Source organism: Ornithorhynchus anatinus, chromosome X5 (genome assembly GCF_004115215.2).
Source record: "Ornithorhynchus anatinus isolate Pmale09 chromosome X5, mOrnAna1.pri.v4, whole genome shotgun sequence".
NCBI classification, from domain to species: domain Eukaryota; kingdom Metazoa; phylum Chordata; class Mammalia; order Monotremata; family Ornithorhynchidae; genus Ornithorhynchus; species Ornithorhynchus anatinus.
In genome coordinates this window covers 23000814-23016305 of record NC_041753.1, presented here as the reverse complement: position 1 = coordinate 23016305, position 15492 = coordinate 23000814, and the positions used below count along the sequence as shown (strand labels likewise).

General features: G+C 50.6%; 1 protein-coding gene and 1 non-coding gene across 4 annotated transcripts; one reads left to right on the top strand and one right to left on the bottom strand.

Moving 5' to 3' along the window:
* On the top strand, positions 1-81 carry LOC114808615. The gene has a single exon (XR_003756461.1). It is a non-coding gene; the product is annotated as a small nucleolar RNA SNORD72 (small nucleolar RNA).
* A 1339-nt stretch (positions 82-1420) lies between these two features.
* On the bottom strand, positions 1421-9489 carry LOC100093242 (class I histocompatibility antigen, Non-RT1.A alpha-1 chain-like). Of its 3 annotated transcripts, XM_029054823.1 has the most exons (8): positions 9425-9471; positions 9040-9318; positions 7906-8024; positions 7199-7462; positions 5351-5626; positions 3928-4203; positions 3690-3809; positions 1421-2790 (listed from the first exon to the last, which is right to left on the bottom strand). In XM_029054823.1, exons 3-8 carry the CDS (start codon positions 8006-8008, stop codon positions 2675-2677), a joined length of 1155 nt encoding a protein of 384 aa, XP_028910656.1. In that variant the 5' UTR covers positions 8009-8024; positions 9040-9318; positions 9425-9471; the 3' UTR covers positions 1421-2674. The 3 variants fall into 3 exon arrangements, with proteins under 3 accessions (XP_028910656.1, XP_028910655.1, XP_028910657.1); XM_029054822.2 differs by lacking the exon at positions 9040-9318 and having other exon boundaries at positions 9425-9489; XM_029054824.2 differs by lacking the exon at positions 9040-9318 and having other exon boundaries at positions 1421-2787; positions 9425-9489.
* Positions 9490-15492: the final 6003 nt, after the last annotated feature.

Sequence of the window (15492 nt, the reverse complement as noted above, 5' to 3'; positions counted from 1 at the left end):
AGCTTATCGATGATGGTGATTAAAAAAAAATGCCGGAACTATGCGTTCAGTAGTGATTTCACCATTTCTCTGAGATACGCTGAGAGTTAGGGCGGGAAGCGTATCCCAGCCCACTCCCCTCTGACACACCACCTTTTCTCTTTCCCTGACTCTGAAGGGAACTGATTCCGGGAAGGAACTGCCCTGAAATCCAGGACAGCAGCCGTGGCAGCATCCAATTCCTCTTAAGGATCCCAGAGCATGACTCCGTGTTCCAATCCCGGCCTAGCAGGTCATCCTTCCTATTGGCCTGTTGAGCGGGGATTGTGCGATGTCGAACAGATTCCAGGGTTGGGAATGGGATCCGTGGACGATTAAAGAGTTCTTTTAAGTTGCTCTTTCCCGTCTGATCTGAAAGGAGGAAAGACGAGGGAGAGAATTCAGCTCCTCCGAGACCCCTCTGTGGATCTCTGTGGAAGCGGGATCCTGGGGAGAAAGCATCCAATCCAATTGGAATCGTCTATTTTTTTGTGCCAGGAAAGTGGTGTATACTGATATCTCCAGGCCAGTTCTCTGGTCTCACCTCTGTCCTGTGCCTTCCCCGCCAACTTTCCCGTGATATTTCGGAGGCATGACGTCTCCCCATCCATGTGTGTGGTGGGTGGCTGAGGACTCATGTGTTTGGGTGGCAGTAAGGAGGGTATATGTATATATCTATAATTCTATTTATTTATATTGATGCCTGTTTACTTGAATTGATGCCTGTCTTCTCCCCCTCTAGACTGTAAGCCTGTTGTGGGCAGGGATTGTCTCTCTTCATTGCTGAATTGTGCTTTCCAAGCTCTTAGTACAGTGCTCCATACACAGTAAGCGCTAAATAACTATGATTGAAAGTATGAATGAACTTACCTAACTGCCTGGGGGTGGGTGTGCAAACCAAGTGGCCCAGAGGTTTGCCCTCAAGACCGCTAGCAGGGGGCACAAGAGGTCCTGGGCAGCCCCAATCCCCTCCAATTTCCCCCTCCCACTTCCCTGCAGAGGAAAGTGACTGACAGCAAGATAGAGGAATAATGGCGGCTGAATGGATCAGGGACCTCGCAGGCGCTGGCCTTTCTTTGGGTGTCCTGAGTTTCTGTCATGGATGGTGGACCAAGGCTGAGCTTGACCCTAAGACACTCATCTCTCCTCTCTGCTTTTCTGCTCTCCTTTCCCAGTACACCCTGGCTCACACACTTCACTCCTCTCGAGCCAACCGGTTCACTGTTCCTCATTCTCGTCTCTCACTCCCACCCTTCTGCCTGCAACTCCCTCCCTGTATGCATTCAGCAGACGACTGCTCTCCCCATCACCGAAGCCATCCTAAAATCGCATCTCTTCCAGGAGGCCTTCCCTGACAAATCTCCATTTCTGCTCCCTATTAAAAAATTCAATCCCAGAAATGTTCAAGCTTATGAAAGAATCTTTACTCATCTGAGGAGCAGTAAGCGGAGGGAAGGAAAGACTCACAGCCTGTAAAACACACACACACACACACACACACACACACACACACAAACTCCTACATGGGGACAGTCTACAGTTGAGAATGATAAAAAAATCAATCATCAATGATATTTATTGGGCCTTTACAGTGTGCCACCCACTCTACTTAGCACTTAGGAAAGTACAGTACCTCAGAGTTCGTAAACAGGATCCCTGCCCACAAGGAGCTTACTGTCTACAGAGGGAGACAGACATTAAAGGAAATTTATGGATAGGGAAAATAGCGTATAAGAATATTTTCCATAACTATCCTAGGGCTGGCCCCTTGGAGGAGATGTTATTTCAGGAGGGTTTTGAAGGTGAGGAGAGCAATGGATAGTCGGATGTGAAGCAGGAGAGAGTTCCAAGTCCAAGTGAGGATTAATGGGCTTGAGGTACAGTGAGTAGACTGGTGTTAGAGGAGCAAAGTGTGTGGGTTGGGTTATAGTAGGAAATCAGCAAGGTTAGGTAGGAAGAAGAGAGTTGACTGAATGCCACTTGGAGGTTTTTGAGGAGTAGGGAGACATCGACCAGCTGGTTTTTCAGAAAAGTGATCTGGGTAGAAAGAAATGCAATCACACTGTTCAGATGGATATAACCTATGCAGATCTTGCTCCCTCCTGCCTCCTGTCCTTTCCCATCTGGCCTCCCCATTATCTAGCAATCAGTAAAAAACCCCACTATTTTCTGAGCACCTACTATTTGCAGAGCACTGTACTAAACCCATGGAAAGCGAGCAGTTGAAGATGAGGGAAGGGAGGGAAGAAGGAAGGGGTCAGTTGCCTTGATGAAGGGAGAAGGGATGGAGCCAGAAGCACGGATCGAGAGGTTAAAATTTGGAATTGGTAAGGAGAAGGTCATTTGGTGACAGAGGGCAGTTTCTGTGGAGTGAAAGGGGCAGGAACCAGGTTAGAGGGGGTCAAGGAGAGAAGTGGAGGAGAGAAGTGGAGGCAACAGGTGTAGACAACTCACTCAAGGGGTTTGGAGAGTAGTGATTGGAGGGACGTTCACAATCTGACTGCTGAGGGAATTTGCATGTCTTCTGTAAAGCCCTGGATGTGCCACCTCGGCCTTCTGTCAGGGCAGGGCAGGACAGGGCCTCAAGGTCCAGTGCATAGACTATGCAATGAGCGCTTATTGGGTGCAGAGCACTGTAGTAAGCTTGGCCTGCACTCTAGCATGCCGGAGGGCCTGGTGTTGGTTGTGTCGGTGGGGCGGGAGCAGCAGACATCTCTAGGAAGGCACCTCTCTCGTGGCCCTCGTCTTCTCCCACGGGATCCCCTGAGGCTGCTGAGAGGAAAAGCAGAGTGAGGGAGCTGGAAGCCATTTCCGCCCCCCGGGGATGAACATGGACCCCCTAGTAGACCCCCCGGCTCCCTCCACCCCAACAGGGGCATTGGGGTAGATACAAGTAATCAGCTCATCCCACTTGGGAGTCACAGTCTTCACCCCCATTTTACAGATGAGGTAACTGGGACACAGAGAAGTTAAGTGGCTTGCCTCAGGTCACACAGCAGACAAGTGGCAGAAGGAGGATTAGAACCCACGTCCTCTGACTCCCAAGCCCGTGCACTTTCCACTAAGCCATGCTGCTTCCCATCTGCCCATCTGTCCAGCCCGTACAGGTCAGCGCTGGCTGTGGACCCTGGGCCGGGCACCGAGGGCCTTCCAGGCAGAGTGGAGGGTGGGGATCCTGCCCCGGGAAGCGGAGGGCATTGTGAGGGGGCCAGGGGAGGCAGGGGGAGCAGAGCGGGAACACCCGCAAGCCCTCTCGGGGGACAAAGCTCAAAGGGAAGCTCAAAGAGAAGCAGCGAGGCTCAGTGGAAAGAGCAAAGCCCTTTGGCTTTGGAGTCAGGGCTCATGAGTTCGAATCCCAGCTCTGCCACTTGTCGGCTGTGTGACTGTGGGCGAGTCACTTAACTTCTCTGGGCCTCAGTTCCCTCATCTGTAAAATGGGGATTAAGACTGTGAGCCCCACGTGGGACAACCTGATTCCCCTATGTCTATCCCAGCGCTTAGAACAGTGCTCGGCACATAGTAAGCGCTTAACAAATACCAACATTATTATTATTATTATTAAGGGAAATGGGGTGAAGGGAGCTCCGAGTCTGGGGGGCTGAATCCCCAGCCAGTCAGGAAGGAAAGCGGGTGACCGCCTCGCCCCCTCCCTGGCACCCATCTTTTCCCACCTGGCCTCGTCCCCCTCCTCCTCCTCCTCTTTCTCCTCATCCAGGTCACGGCGGCCACGATGGAGAGGGTCAGGACAGCGACGGCACCGGCTATGAATGGGCTGGGCTCAAATGGCGGCTCTGAAATAGGTTTGCAGGAGTGAGAACCCTGTGATTCAGCTCCTCTGACGCTCTCCCTCTCCCCTGTCCTCTCCCCCCTTGCAGGCCTCCCCCAAGTCCCCTCGGCCCCGGGCCTCACCCCAGATGACGGTGAGGGGCCGCTCTAGCCCCTGGTGTTCCACGCGGCAGGTGTATCTGTGCTCTTCCCCGGGGGGGATCCCCACGGCCCCCCAGCACTGGTAGGTCCCATCCCCACCGGGCCGGATCTCCACATGCTCCGTCTCCTGGGTCAGCTCCTGTCCGTCCCGCCACCAGCTGAGCCGGATGTCCCGCGGGTAGAAGCCGTGGGCCCAGCACTTTAGGGTGGACTCTCCCCCCGGGGTCTTCTGGTGGGTCACCCACACTGACGGAGGCACTGTGTGGGGGAGAGGCAGAAGAGGGTGAGGGGTGGTCGAAGACTCCCTCTGCCCCTCCCTGGTGAGCTGCACCGGTTAGTCAATGGATTTGGCTGACCAGAAATTCTGCTCTAGACCTTGTGGGGTGAGAGACTAAAAAACCACTGTCTCCGAATGGAAGCAGCTAAGTCATGGGTCCAAATTTCTCTAACCAATCTTCAACATAAGGGTATGAAAAACCACACAAGAAGTCCCAGGGCAGAAAAAGCCACACCAGCGTTTCTGGAGGTAGACAAGGGGACTCAGGAGTTACTCAGGAATGGTACTGTGACTGACCTAATCATCTTGTATCTATCCCCCAGTAAGCACTCAGTAAGTCTGGTTGATTGATTTTTTTGAGTGGAAATGATATACATATATACCCACTTCCTTTTCCTCTCCTTCCATGCACTGGGTTATTTAGTGTGCAAAGGACGAGGACTGGAGAGAACCGGGTGAAATAGTAGTATCGTAAGTGGGGGTGAGTCACTGAAGCATTGTACAACCCATGGTGAGTTGACATGGGGGCCAGGCGGAAGGCATAAATCATGGGCAACGTCAACGAAGGACAGTGGTGTGAGATTGTACTAAGCGCTGGAGTAGATACAAGCTAATGGGGTTGGATACAGTCCCTGTCCCGCGTAGAACTTAGTCTTAATCCCCATTTTATAGTTGAGGTCACTGAGGCACAGAGAAGTTAAGTGACTTTCCCAGGGTCACACAGCAGACAAGTGGTGGAGCTGGAATTAGAACGCAAGTCCTTCCAACTCTCAGGCGTGGGCTCTGCTTCTGGACCATGCTGTTTCTCGTGCTGCTGTGTCAGGGAGGGCTGGGAGTAGGGAAGGTTGGATCCAGGGAGGCTGGACCAGCAGGCTAGGATTCTGGGGACTCGGGAATTAAGGAGATCAAGCAATCTATCTTTTTTTTTTTTAATGGTATTTGTTAAGCTCTTACAAGGTGCCAGGCAGAAACTACAGGGTTCTGGAGATTGGTACCTTCCTATATTATGGCACCGGCCGCAGGGCTTTGTGGGGGGGGGCCAATGCTGCTGTACAGAATGCTGCCTTCTGGGGGAGTCCAACCGTGGCGGGGGGGCGGGAGGGATGACCCTGACTTAAGGGGTTTTACCTTTCCGGCCCAGGTGCTTGGTCGCATACTTCAGGAACTTCTGGAGGAAGTAGACACACTCATGTTCCAGGTCAAATTTCCTCTGCGCCTCATGGGCCGTGTCGGCCTCCCAGAGGCGCTTGGTGATCTTGGCCACGGGGTTGGCTGCCGCCCAGGTGCGGGTCTCCGTGTCGTAGAAGATGTAGTCCTGCCCGTCGTACGCGTACTGGCGGACGCCCCGGGTGCTGCCGTCCCCCCGGATCTCGCAGCCCACCACGTGCTGAAAGGTGTGAGACCCTGACCGCCCCCCCGCCGACCCATCCCAACCCTCATCTCAGTTCCTGGGTCTCCCTGGGATACAAAGTCCAGTCCCTCCCGTTGAAGGGGGCTCTCTGAGAATCTCTGTTCAGTGGCCAGAGACTCCAGGGAAACATCGCGGAGAATTTTTCCTTTCCCCGTGCCTCCCCCTCTCTCCTCGCATCCCTTTCCAATTCCTTGTTTGTTCCCCTCGGTCCCCTGTCCTCTCCATCTCTCTTGTATCCCTTTCCATCATCCTTTGGTCTCTGCTGCCTCCTATTTCTCCTCCTCCTGTGACTCCCATCCAATCCGTTCCCTCCTGTTCTTCCCATCATCACTCTGGCTCCTAAACCACTCCCACCACCCACTCTGCCTCTTCCTTTTCTCCCTCTATTCTACTTGCGCCAGTAGTACGGAGTGTCACAAGCGCTAAAATCAGTCAGTCACCCATATTTATTGAGCACTTGCTATTTGAAGAGCACTGTACTAAATACCCAGTTCCTTCATGCAGAGTCACAGAGCCTTGTGGGTTGGGCTTGGGCAGACAAGGCATGATTGTCACAGGAAGCAACTTGGGCCAGTAGAAAGAGCCCAAGGGAGCCCTGGGAGTCATAGGACTTGGGGTCTAATCTTGGCTCAGCCAACTGCCTGCTGGGCAAGTCACAACTTCTCCGTGCCTCAATTTCCTCATCTGTCAAATGGGGATTCAGTACTTTGTTCTTCATACTTGGACTGTGAGCTCCTAGAGGGACAGGGACTGTATTCAAACTGATTTTTTTTTTATTTACCCCAGCACTTGGAAAAATGCTTGATAGTGCATTTGGCCTCAGCCCCACCACACTTATGTGCATGTTTATAAATTATTTATTTATATTACTGTCTCCCTCTAGACTGTAAGCTTCTCGTGAACAGGGAACATTTCCACCAACTCTCTTATATTGTACTCTCCCAAGCACTTAATACAGTGCTCTCCACACAGCAAGCGCTCAATAAATACCACTGATTGATGCATAATAAGCGCTTAACAAGTATCCTAATTATTATTCATGTTAACAATTGCCTGCCTTACGCGGGCTTGGGCCAAACCAATATTTTCTACTATAAACGTATTGAAGCCTGTTATTGGGAAGGGACTGTCTCTATTTGTTGCTGAATTGTACTTTCCAAGCACTTAGTACAGTGCTCTGCACACAGTAAATGCTCAGTAAATACGACTGAATGAATGAAGCAGCGTGGTCTAGTGGCTAGAGCACGGGCTTGGGAGTCAGAAGGACTTGGGTTCTAATCCCAGCTCTGCCACATGTCTGTGGTATGACCTTGGGCAAATCACTTCACTTCCCTGCGCCTCAGTTACCTCATCTGTAAAATAAGGATTAAGACTGTGAGCCCTGTTAGGACAGGGACTGTGTCCAACCCAATTAGCTTGTATCTATCCCAGTGCTTAGTACAATACCTGGCATATAGCAGGTGCTCAACCAACACCATTTAAAAAAAACATAACTTGATTCTTTGGGCTGACTGGTCCACGGTGACCTGAGGCCTCTCATAGCTGAGCGTGTCTCTCTCACTCACCTCCACTGTGGTTGTAGTAGCCCATGATGGTGTTCAGGTACTTCATAACCCGGGATTGCCAGCTAAGGCCCCGTAGCGTCTGACTGTCCCAAAACTTGGGCCCTTCTTTCTCCTCCATCCACTTGGCCCGAGCCTCCACCCTCCGCTTCTCACTATCGTAACGGGCGATGAGCTGGTCGTCCAGGTATCCAAAGACTATATACTCGGGGACCCTTGGGCCCGGCTCCGACACCCCAAAACTGAAAAACTGCAGCGAGTGAGATCCTACGGGAGACAGAGGCAACTGGATCGAGTAGTGGTATTTACTGAGCGCTTAGTGAGTCCGGAGCACTGCACTAAGCGCGTGGGAAAACACAACAGGGTTGGTAGACATGATCCCTGCTCACAAAGTGCTTACAGTCTACAGGAAGAGGCAGATGTTAAAATAGATTAGAGATAGGGGAAATACGGGAGAGAAACTGGAGAGTCTGGGCCGCTAGGTGCCGATGGCATATTTTTCAGGAGGGGGTGAAGAGTGACCTGATCGATATGTATCTTCCCTAGTACTTACTACAGTGCTTGGCACATAGTAAGTGCTCAACTATTTATTATTATTATTGTTGTCATTTCCCATTGTTTCTGGGTATGGAGCCGCACCTATCAGCATCGCCGGCAACGCTCCAGTGTGTCTGCAGACGGAATGGCAAACTCAATGGCAGGACACCTACCTGTTCCCACCACCACATCCCATAGCAGTAGCAGCAGCAGCAGCAACCGGAGAGGGTGATACCAAGGTGATGAGGTGTTTCTTTTGGGGCCTGAAGCCCCCATCCCTGGGAAGGATTAGCTGTAAAGCAGAGAGGGGGTAAAGAAAATCAGCTCGGATTATGGAGGGAGGAAGCCCAGGGCAGAGGCAGAACACAGGCCCTGCAATCTCCTCATCACCTTCAGTGGTGTTTATTGGGCGCCTATTGTGAGCAGAGCACTGCACTAAGCACTTGGGAGAGTACAGTATGACAGACTCGGTTAAACACGTTCCGTGCCCACAGCGAGCTTATAGTCTAAAGGGGGAGACAGATATCAATAGAAATAAACAGTTCTTTCCCTCCTGGACTCCGATCAGACGAGGCTCTCCCTTTCCCCGTCCAGTCATTCAAAACTCAAAATCCCACTGAGTTACACCATCTCTTGCCCAGATTCCTGTGACCCGTTCTGCCCCACGGATAGTGATGAAAGGAGAACTACGTATTCCTATCAGAGGGTTGGAATCTGGCTAGGCCAGTGGCGGATGGGGTCTCAGGGCACATTCCCTTCTGGAGCCCCAGGTAGTGAGCGGCCCTGTCGACTGTGCTGGGGGACAGTGATTGCACCTCTCTCTGCAATTCCTGGAGTTGGGGGTGTGGCAAGGCAGGGGAGAGCCTGGTCAGCAGGTGCAGAGTTAGGATGAAAACTTGGAATCCCCCCGCAGGAGTGGCCTGGGCTTGGGAAAGCGGAGGATTTACTAGTCCGGGAGCAATGTGGCGTAGTGTGAAGAGCCTGGGCCTGAGAGTCAGAGGACCTGGGCTCTAATCCTGGTTCACCACTTATCTGCTATGTGACCTTGGCTAAGTCACTTCACTTCTCTGTGCCCCAGTTCCTTCATCTGTAAAATGGGGGCTAAGACTGTGAACCCCACATGGGGCATGGACTGCGTCCATCCTGATTATCTTGCTACCCCAGCGCTTATTACAGTGCCTGGCACATAGTGGGTGCTTAAAAAATACCATAAAAACGGGAAAAAGGACAGGGGGAAAGCTAGGAAAGGGAGACGGATAGTTGAAGGATTGGATCCTGCAGCCAGAAAGCTTCTGTCTAAGTTTTACCTTGTCCGGTCGGATCAGGGTGGACGATCCAATCCGGATTTTGTGTGGGTCCTAAAGAGGTCTTCTCCCCCTTCCCTTCCCGAAACAGAGGAGGGAGCTGCAGAAAGTGGCACGGGCGGATGGACTGGCAAAGAGAGGGGAAACCCTCGACCCCGTCATCTCCTCTCTCCCTCCCTGGCCTCTAACCAGTGTTCAGGTATCATTTCCAGGAACTGCACCGAGTCATGGGACCAATGCTTTCCTCCCGAGCGAAGCCCAGCACCGTCTGGGTTTTGGAAACTGCGTAAACCAGCAACAAGAAAATGCACAGTCACTGTAAAAAATGAACCAGGGGATAGTGTCGTGAGAAGGTTTGGGAGAAACAGGCCCGAACGGACGGCCTTACCTTGCAACGGGCTGGAGTTAGTGGGAGGCCAAGTTTGTGTCGTGGTGGAGAGGAAGGAAATAAAGCTTCAAGATAGGGAGGCGCTACCTAGTGTACCCGACCACACCCCTCCCCCCCTTCCCAGCCCTCTGAGACACACACTGTCTACTCCCTTCCTCCTTCCTTCTCCTTTCTTTCTCTTTCTCTCTCTCTCTCTGTTAAGTGCATACTACGTGCCAAGCACTGTTCTGAGAGCTGGGGTAGATAAAAGTTAATCAGGTTGAACAAAGTCCCACTTCTCATCTCCCACTCTCTTCTGCATCGTCCTCATTTGGTCCCTTGGCTATCGTCCCCTCCCAGCCCCATAGCACTCATGTCCATATCTGTCATTTCATTTATTTATTTATTTATTTATTTATTTATTTGTTCGTTTGTTCGTTCGTTCGTTCATTCATTCATTCATTCATTCATTCATGTCTGGCTTCCCCACTCTAGACTGTGAGCCCACTGTGGGCAGGGAATGTGACTGTTCATTACTGTATGGTACTCTCCCAAGTGCTTAGTTCAGTGCTCTGCACACAGTAAGAGCTCAATAAATATGATTGAATGAACACCATTGATTGATTGATCGATGGAGCTTAGTGGGGAGGGGTTGGGCTTGTACACACAGCCGCCAGCGGGGATCACGAGAGACTCGTGGCTCGCGGCTCGTGGCTCGTGGCTAGTGGCCCGTGGCCCGTGGCCCGGGCTTCGCCAGGAAGGCTCTGAGGGCACGTGGTTAATGTTAATGTTAATGTTGGTATTTGTTAAGCGCTTACTATGTGCCGAGCACTGTTCTAAGCGCTGGGGTAGACATAGGGGAATCAGGTTGTCCCACGTGGGGCTCACAGTCTTAATCCCCATTTTACAGATGAGGGAACTGAGGCACGGAGAAGTTAAGTGACTTGCCCACAGTCACCCAGCCGACAAGTGGCAGAGCTGGGATTCGAACTCATGAGCCCTGACTCCAAAGCCCGTGCTCTTTCCACTGAGCCACGCTCCTGGGGATGCCTCGCTCCTCCCAAGCAAACCCCTCCCCAGACGGTGGCTCTGAGACCTTATTTCCTTCCTCCCAGGGGTCCTGAAAACTTGGTCGCCGCTAACCCAGCCTGTTCCTGGGTAAAAGCATCGTCTCGGGCTTGCTCCTTATTTACAAGCTGTCCCTCTGTCGTCAGTCCACCAAGCGATGGCATTTATTGAGCGCTTACTGTGCAAAGCACCGTAACTCAGCACTTGGGAGACTGCAGGGCAAGTTAGTAATACTAATTACGGTACTTGCTAAGCGCTTAATATGTGCCAAGCACATGCTCCCTGCCCTCCAGGAGCTTACCGGGGAGATAGACATTAAAATAAATTGCAGTGAGGGGAAACAGCTGAGTTTAAAGATCTCTACATAAGTGTCCTGGGGGTGGGGTGATTTCATACGTGCTCTCTACATAACTGCTCTGAACTTCTGATCTGGTGACTCTTCAAATGCCCCCACTTCCTCGTCGCACAAACAAATAATAATGATGGGGGGAGGGGGGAGGGAAAGTGCTGGGAGGGAGTAGGGCAGAGAGCAATAAAAGGTGGGGCAGAGGAAATAAAATTTAGTAATAATAATATTTGTTAACCACTATACTAAACACTGAGGTAGGTAGAAGATAATCAGACCCCATATGAGGTGCAGGGTCATGAGTGAATATCTGGTTCATCAGCAGGGGAGTTTGGTTGCTGCTGAGAATGAGAGGCCATGCGCCCTAATGAGTATGGATCTGGGAGTCAGAGGACCTGGGATCTAAAACCAGCTCTACTTATCTGCTGTGTGACTTTGAGCGAGTCACTTCATTTTTCTGTGTCTCAGTTTCCTCAACTGTAAAATGGGGATTAAATACCTGTTCTCCCTCTTACTTAGGCTATGCGCTCCTTTTGAGAGAAGGACTCTGTGTCTAACCTGATGAACTTGTATCTGCCCCAGTGCTTAGACCGAGTCATTCATTCATTCAATTGTATTAATTGAGTGCTGTGTGCAAAGCACTGTGCTAAGTGCTTGGGGGAGTACAGTATAACAACAGACACGTTCCCTGCCCACAACGAGCTTAATGCTTGAAACACAGTAAGCGCTTAATAAATCTGCCTCATCTTAGGCTGTAGAGTCGTTTCTGACCCACGGCGACTCCATGGACGCATCTTTCTCAGAATGCCCCACCTTCATCTGCAGTCGTTCTGGTAACGTACTTATAGTTTTCTTGGTAAAAATGCGGAAGTGGTTTACCATTGCCTTCTTCCGCACAGTAAACTTAAGTCTCCACTCTCAACTCTCTCCCATACAGCTGCTGCCCAGCTCAAGTGAGTTTTGATTTGTAGCAGATTGCCTTCCACTGCCCAAGCTAAGAATGGAATGGGTCTGCCCCTGCTTGACTCTCCCTTCCGAGGTTGAGACTGGTAGAGTACTGGAAGCCCTCCAGGTGCAAACCCTCCAGGAGTTTGCCTGATGGATAGTAGAAGCTGAGATTTCTGCTTCTTCCACCTTCCCCTTATTTCAGACACAGTGAATCTCCCTGAGCCTGGGCCAAACCAATGAAGCCACTTGCCCTTGGGGAGCGGTGGTTGTGGAGGCAGAGGTTGACAGTCTGGGTAATAAAAATGATGACGCTGATAGTATTGGTTAAGCACTTACTATGTGTCAACCACTGTTTTAAGTGCTGGGGGTAGATACAAGCTAATCAGGTCAGACACAGTCCCTATCCCACACAGGGCTGTCAGTCTAAGTGAGGGAGGAGAGGTATTGAATCTCCATTTGACAGATGAGGAAACTGAGGCCCAGAGAAGTTAACTGGAATCTGGTTCTTGGGCAACTAAGACCACCCTCCCCAACCCTCTGCAGTCCAATTTCTTTCCCTGACTTTCCTCTTCCATCTCCACCTCCTCATTTCCCCTGTTCCCTCTCCCCTCTGTCGCCTATGCACTGTACCTATGTGTACCCATGAAGCACCTGATATTCACCTCACCCTCAGCCCCACAGCACTTACACCCATATCTGTCTTTTGTCTTCTGTATTTTATTTTAATATCCATCTCCCCACGCTAGTCTGTCAACTCCTTGTGGTCAGGGAACATATTTACAAACTGTTGTACTGTTCTCTCCCAAGCACTGAAGCGTTTAACAAATATGATTATTATTATTATTATTACCCTGCACTGCATACAGCAAGTGCTCAATAAATGCCATTGATCCATTGATTGATTTCCCTTCTCTTTTCCCCTTAGGTTTCACTTTCTGTTCAGTTGGAGTGAGCTCTGCCTGGTAACCAGTGGACTAAGGTATCTCATTGGAAGTTCAGGGAGCCGCAAGGACCAATTCTGACAAGTGTTTCTGCTCCAAACCCAATTCCAGAACGGAGCTGAGAGAACGACCGGCGAGACCCTCTCTGTCTCCAGGGGTATTGTGATTGCAGATGAGGGGGCTATGGGGGAACCCCCCCCCCCAATTACCTCTTGCTATTGATCCTGGAGTCATCGGCTTCCCATGAGAGCCAGGCTGGTGAGTACCGGAGAATCAGGAAGGGCTCCTAGTTAATGAATTAATGAATTAATTATTTTATATTAATACAAATCAAATTTTTATTATAAAGCACATCATAAATTTATTTATATTAATGTCAGTCCCCTCCAGAATGTAAGCTCATTTTGGGCCGGGAACGCTGCGCTCTGCACACAGTAAGTGCTCAATAAATACGATTGAACGAAAGAATGAATGAACGTGTCTATAGGCTTCAAGGCTCTCCATCACCTTGCCCCTTCCTACCTCTCCTCCCTTCTCTCTTTCTACCGCCCACCCCGCACGCTCCGCTCCTCTGCCGCCCACCTCCTCACCGTCCCTCGGTCTCGCCTATCCCGCCGTCGACCCCTGGGTCACGTCCTCCCGCGGTCCTGGAACGCCCTCCCTCCTCACCTCCGCCAAACTGATTCTCTTTCCCTCTTCAAAACCTTACTTAAAAATCACCTCCTCCAAGAGGCGTTCCCAGACTGAGCTCCTCTTCCCCCTCTACTCCCTCTGCCATCCCCCCTTTACCTCTCCGCAGCTAAAGCCTCATTTTCCCCTTTTCCCTCTGCTCCTCCACCTCTCCCTTCCCATCCCCACAGCACTGTACTCGTCCGGTCAACTGTATATATTTTCGTTACCCTATTTATTTTGTTAATGAATTGTACATCGCCTTGATTCTATTTAGTTGCCATTGTTTTTATGAGATGTTCTTCCCCTTGACGCTGTTTATTGCCATTGTTCTTGTCTGTCCGTCTCCCCCGATTAGACTGTAAGCCCGTCAAACAGCAGGGACCGTCTCTATCTGTTGCCGACTTGTTCATCCCAAGCGCTTAGTACAGTGCTCTGCACATAGTAAGCGCTCAATAAATACTATTGAATGAATGAATGAAAGGTCTGTCGTATTTTCCCTCTCCCAAGTGTTTAGAATTGTGTTCGGCCTATAGTAAGCACCCCCCAAAATGCCATCGATTGATTAATTTGTTGGCTCCTAGCAGCCATTCACTGAATTGACAGTCCAGCATACAGATCTCAGGAGATTGCTGTATCTCCCACACTCGATACCAATAATTGAGGGACTGGTTGGATGGGGGTGGCAACGGGTGGGAGGGCAAGAGACAACTCTCAAGGTCTCTAACATCCTCTCACGGAGACCCTCTCGTTGGCAGTATCCCCATGGGGTCTCCCCGTTTGGGAAGACCAGCCGAGCTCGCAGATTCGGGCTGCAATGGAAGAATTGGCAGCCTCAGCTCAGGCGCCTACTTACCGGTCAGAAGGTAAGTGGGGTGTTTCTCCTCTTCCCCCTTCCCCCCACCATTTACTCTCTTGCTTCCAAGGTTTGGTCACTGTTCCACCCCTAAACTCCCTAACTCCTTCCACCCTAATCCCTGGGGAGCAAGGATTCTCTCCTTGGGTGATGAGGGTGGAACTATTAAACTTTCTTCAGAAATGGCAAGGTAGCGTTATATGGCCCTTATAGTTGGCCTTTCGAGTTTGGTCTGTGTAAAGTTCAGACTCGGCACTCACCAGCTATATAGTTCCAGTTAACATCAGACTTTGGTGCCCCCTGGTCCCTATAACGCTTTTAAAAAAATGATATCTGTTAAGTGCTTACTATGTGTCAGGCACTGTACTAAGCACTGGGGTAGATACAAGCTTATCAGGTTTGACACAGTCCCTGTTCCAAATGGGGCTCACAGTCTTAGCCCCCATTTTCCAGATGAGGTCAGTGCAGTAACTTGCCCAATGTCACACAGCAGACAAGTGAAGGGGCCAGGATTAGAACCTAGGTCCTTCTGGCTCCCAGGCCCGTGCTCTATCCATTAGGCCATGCTGTTTCTTTAAAAGGCATTGTTTTGGGAGTTGACATGACATACTTATTAGGCTGTGGCCAGTGTCCAACATATCATGAGGCTTTCATAGATGGTCAATAATAAGATGGGGGGAGTGTCACCTCTTGTCCAGGGATGGGTTTAAGAATCGATTCGGTGAGCGTGAGACCAGAGTCAAAGGCTAGCTGTACGAAATTTATTCCACGTGGCAAATTGAACTTTCTTTTTGGGAGGAATATAATTATTGAATTATCTTGAATGCGGCAAATTGAACTTCTCTTTGGGAAGGAATCACTTATGTAATTATTTTGGACATGGCAAACTGGGCTTCCCATTCAGGAATTCACTTATGTGTTCCTCGCACGCACTTTCGGTCCCATCTTGCTAGCTCATGGAGTCCCAGAGAACATTTTGACCTTGAGATGGCAGGTTCCCGGCTTCACCTCAGCATAGGTGGGAAGAAACAGGCCTCCATTCCTTATCATTCCTCCTTCTGGGAGGGTTGTTTCCAGGCTCTAACCCCCGGATGCCTACAACTCTTTCAGGCTCTCAGTCTCTGCACTATTTCTTCTTGACGATGTCCAGTTCCGGCCTGGAAGTGCCCAACTTTGTGTCCGTTGGGTACGTGAACGATAAGCTCTTCATTTGGTACGACAAATTTATTTGGCAGAGGCCCGGGCCCCTTGGATGTCAGCG